General features: G+C 56.8%; 1 protein-coding gene across 1 annotated transcript in view; it reads right to left on the reverse strand.

Moving 5' to 3' along the window:
• LOC107125832 (ras/Rap GTPase-activating protein SynGAP-like) overlaps positions 1-4,702 on the reverse strand; it is a gene marked incomplete at its 5' end in the record, with an annotated part of 30,902 nt that overhangs the window by 23,057 nt on the left and 3,143 nt on the right. The window contains 4 exons of the mRNA XM_015429293.1: positions 6-730; positions 2,372-2,413; positions 2,516-2,699; positions 2,899-3,098. Of these exons, the coding sequence (XP_015284779.1) occupies positions 6-730; positions 2,372-2,413; positions 2,516-2,699; positions 2,899-3,098 (1,151 nt within the window). The remainder of the gene's footprint in view (positions 1-5; positions 731-2,371; positions 2,414-2,515; positions 2,700-2,898; positions 3,099-4,702) is intronic.

Below are 4,702 nucleotides of genomic sequence, written 5' to 3' on the forward strand. Positions count from 1 at the left end.
CTTGCCGCGCTGGGCGGAGGGCTGCTGCGGGGGCTGCTGCTGGGGGGGCGGCAGCGGGGCCTGGCGCTGGGGCCCGATGGTGATCTGGGGGGGGGAGAGCATGTTCTGGAGGTTCTCCTGGAGGGAGAGCTGGCGCTTGGTGAACTCGGAGCTCTGGCGGGTGAACTCGTCGCTGTAGCTGTGGCTGTGGATGATGTGCTTGCTGGAGGAGAGGTCCTCGCTCTTGCTGTAGCCGTGGAAGGGGGCGAAGGCGTCGGGGTTGCCCTCCGGGGACCGGTGCGGGTGGGCCGGCCCGTCGGAGGCCATGTGGAAGAGGGGGTTCTGGAAGGAGAGGGGGATCCTGAGCTGCTGGGCGGAGGAGGGGCCGCCCCCGCCGTCCGTGGTGACGCCCATCTGGCTGAGGCGCAGGCCGGCCGCGATGCTGGAGCCGCTGCCCTGGGAGAGGCGGCTGGGCCGCAGCCCCAGGCCCGCCGTGATGGAGGCCTGGCTGCTGTTGAGCATGTCGCCCACGCTGTGCAGGTTGGAGATGCTGTTCATCCGGCTGTCCTGCAGGTCCAGCATCGAGACGCTCTTGTTGACGCTCAGCACCTTCTGGTCCGGCTCCGTGATGTCCGAGCTGCTGGTGCAGTAGGCCGGGGAGGAGCGGGCCAGCGGGGGGCGGGCCACAAAGAACATGTCCTTGGAGCCCTTCTCCTTGGTGGGCGAAGGCAAGCGGGTCATATCCATGGAGCTGCGGGGGGGGCGGGGAGGGGGAGGGGGGGGGAAGGGCCCCGGGTCACAAAGGGAAGCGGGGCAGAGGAGGAGAAGAGACGGAGAGATTGGATTCTACACCCTCGCCCTTCACCACCCAGAGGAGTCTCAGAGCGGCTTTTACAAACTCCTTTCCCTTCCCTTCCCTTCCCCACAACAGGCACCCCCTCTGTGAGCAGTGCTGCCTCTAAGCTGTGGAGTCACCCTGTGGTGAACAAGGGACGTTCATCCATTCTTGGTAGATGTGTACATATGTTCAACAGTTCTGGTCCAAAATAATTTTATCTATCAAAGATATCACAGGTCATTTGATTCCTACGCAACCTGACCGTATACTTTCAGATTACTCGAACGATTCCCATATCCCTACACTGAAAGGTAAAGGTTCCCTTGCTCGAAAGCCAGTCGTGTCTGACTCTAGGGTTGCGGGGCTCATCTCCGTTTCAAAGCCGAAGAGCCAGCGCTGTCCGAAGACGATTCCGTGGTCATGTGGCCAGCATGACTAAACACCAAGGCGCACGGAACGCTGTTACCTTCCCACCGAAGTGATACCTATTTATCTACTTGCAATTTCTTGCTTTCGAACTGCTAGGTTGGCAGGAGCTGGAACTAGAGACGGGAGCTCACTCCGTCATGCGGCACACTCGGGTCTCGAGCCTGCAGTTCAGCGTCTCAACCACTTGAGCCACCTTATTTCGATCTTACTGATGGCTGCCAAGGTGGTTATCGCCAGTAGTTGGAAATCCCCCAACGTTATTATTATCATCTTGGCGATTGAAAATTTGGGATTACTATATTATGGATAAAATTTCTGATGTACTTGCTAATGCAATTCATTACCCTATGAACTCTAATCTTCATCTGTAATGGTTTCCCTGTCTCGAGTTTATGTTTAATGTCGAGTCTTCTAAATTCATTGTTCCAGAAAAGTATTACGAACTATTTCACCGTATGTAAACCTCTTAGCATTTTATATAAGCTTCTGTATAACTGTATCTAGTTCCAATGTTGTTCAATGTTTTGAATGTTTTCTGTTGTTTAAAATAAAAAATAGTTAATTTTTTAAAAAAAAATTATTTTGTGAGCTACTGGCTTTAAAGTTGTGAGTGAGCAGTTTCGCTACTGTATAAATTAATTTGCGCTGGAGCTGTCCTTCCTGAGCTGAGACAAAAATGTGTGAGCCGGAGGCTAAAAACCTGTGAGCTAGCTCACACTAACTCAGCTTAGAGGGAACACTGCCTGCGAGGTCGGTGGGGCTGAGACAGCTCTTTCAAGGGCTGCCCTTGGGAGAACCGCTCGAGAGAACTTGTGAACGACCCAAGGTCACGCCAGCGGCTGCATGTGGAGGAGAAGTGGGGAATCAAACCCTGTTCTCCCAGATTAGAGCCAGCGCTCCTAACCACTGCACCAAATGGGCTCTCTTTCCCAGGCCCAGCAGAGGCACACACACACACACACCCAGAGAGAGATCCAGCCCCCGTCCCCCGCCTGCCTGTCCACCCAAATTCACAGGAGACCCCAACACGGAGGGCAAAGAAGGGGGAGGCGCGGTGGGGGCCCTCCCCTCCCTCCGTAGGACTACTGGGCCCGTGCGGGGTGGGGGAGGCACCGCAGGACTCACCTGTTCATGCCTCGCATCATGTAGGGCTGCATGTCCACGGAGCTGTTGGGACAGAGCAGACGTTGATGGAGACCCCCCTCCCAAGAGCCCTCTTTGCTGCCCGGCCCCTCCCCGCCCTCACCCCCGCCCCGCCCGCCCCCTGACCTGTTGAGGTCCCGCATCATGTAGGAGGACTGCATGTCAGCCGAGGGTCCGCGGAGGATGACGGGCTTTGGTTGCAGCCGCTCGCCCTGGTGGCTGGGCTGCCGCTGGATGTGCGGGTTCCTGAGAGCGAGGCTGATGTCGTTGAGGAGGCGGGGCAGCGGGCCCAGCTTGATCAGGGCTTCCTGGAAGGATCCGCAGGGTCACAGCCGAGCCGGAAGGGGCCTGTCCTCCTCCTCCGGGGCCACCTAGTCCAACCCTCCCCCCCCACACACACCATTTCCACTCATGTGCTTAGTGTTAAACTGTAATTTTTAAAGGGTTCCCTGGCTTTAGTGGCAGTTATTCCCTTGTGTTGGGTGCATGGGATGGCAGCCATAGCTGACTGCTGAGCTGTTGCATGACCTCCCAGAGCAGGGCGTGGAGTGTGGAGAGCTCCCGGCCCAGGTCGATGTAGCCCTCGAAGCTGGTGCTGTTGGTGAGCGTGTCCAGGTTGGAGATCTCGTAGAGGAACTGCTGCATGCTCGCCCACTCCAGCTCCAGGAACTCGTTCATGAAGGCCATGTACTCCTCCTTGCTGCCGAACCTGTCCCCCGGCGGGGCGGGGGTGAGAGGGAGGGGAGGAGGAAGGCTCTCGTGAGGCCCCCCCTTCTGGGAGGAGGGCGAGGAGGCCGGAGGGCACCGGCCACAGCCTGGAGCCGTCCTGCCTGAGCTAAGACAAAAATCTGTGAGCTGGAGGCTTAGAGGGGACACTGATGGGCTACCCCTTTTGCAACTGCTCCTGGCATTAGAAAGGGGGGCCGTCGGTCCTCTCCCTGTCCTGCTCAGCTTGCGCATTCCGTGCCACACTAAGAACAATGAGGAAGGGGAAGGTTTCTTTCCAGATTTTCCCGTTCTTCCTCTTGGGCCTTCACATCTCTCGTCTGCGTTCCCCCCACTGAGCGTCTCTAGCTCTGGGCCTCCCAGCCACCATCCTCTCCTCCTGGGCCGGCATCCCCTGTCACTGGCCCACCCGCCCCGGGCAACCTGCTGTGCCTGGCAGCCGCCGGCTCAGGCCCACATACAAAAGCATCCCCAGAGGCATTGCAGGTGGAGGAGGAAGTGCTACATCTGGAACTCCGAAGGCCAAATATGCCTTGGGAAGTCAAACAGAAGTCTGGTGTCACCTTAAAGACTAACGCCAGTGTTCCCTCTAAGCTGAGTTAGTGTGAGCTAGCTCACAGTTTTTTAGCCTCTAGCTCACACATTTTTGTCTTCGCTCAGGAAGGATGGCTCCAGAGCAAACTGATTTATACAGTGGCCAAATTACTTGCTCACAACTTTAATGCCAGTAGCTCACAAAGTAGAATTTTTGCTCACAAGACTCCACAGCTTAGGGGGAATATTGCTAACGACCCTTATTCCAGCTTGACGTTTTGCTGAGTCAGAACTCAGTTCCCTAACTGCATCTTGGAAGGAAATCATATCGAAGGCTCGGGAGAAACGCCCTCTGCTCTGGAGCTGACCCCGATAATCCCCACACCCTTCGGACTGCCCCATATCCCCTCTCACAGGGTCCCATCCACAAATCCGTACGTGGCAAAGAGGACAAGCACCAGGGTTGACGCACCCAGTCTTCTCCCAAGAGCACTCAAGCTCTTGGATGTGCAACCACAGGGCTAGAAAGTGTCTCTTCCTCTGGAGGCACGAAGACTAGAACGATCCCCGGGGGCTGACGGACTCCCAAGGGGAGATTATAAATTGGAAGCCTCAGCTTCTGTGCCCTGTTGTGATTGGCTGGCCCCTGTGGGCGACCGGATGCTGGACTTAGGGATGTGCATTCAGTTCGTCCGAACCGAATGCACCCCCGAAAATGGCCCATTCGGCCCCCTTTCGAGCTGCTGCAGGGCGATTCAGATTCTGTGATCTGAATTGGCTTGCCGCCGAATTTCGGCAGCAATTCGGCCCCATTATATCCTATGGGCCATTGAAGTCAATGGCGAAAACATAGGGTATATTCTGGGGGCTGGAGGGGAGGGGGCTTGAGGGAGAGGCTCCAAACTCGCAGGGTAGCTGCTGGAGCCTCTCCCCAAGATACCAACCATGTCTGAAGAACATTGGACCAGGGGGTCCAATTCTACGGGCCCCCAAACAGGTTGCCCCTATCCCTCCATTGTTCTCTATGGTGGTAAAAAAGTAAACCCCCCCCCC

The sequence above is a fragment of the Gekko japonicus genome, unplaced genomic scaffold, assembly GCF_001447785.1.
Source record: "Gekko japonicus isolate JY-2015 unplaced genomic scaffold, Gekko_japonicus_V1.1 scaffold4623, whole genome shotgun sequence".
NCBI lineage: Eukaryota > Metazoa > Chordata > Lepidosauria > Squamata > Gekkonidae > Gekko > Gekko japonicus.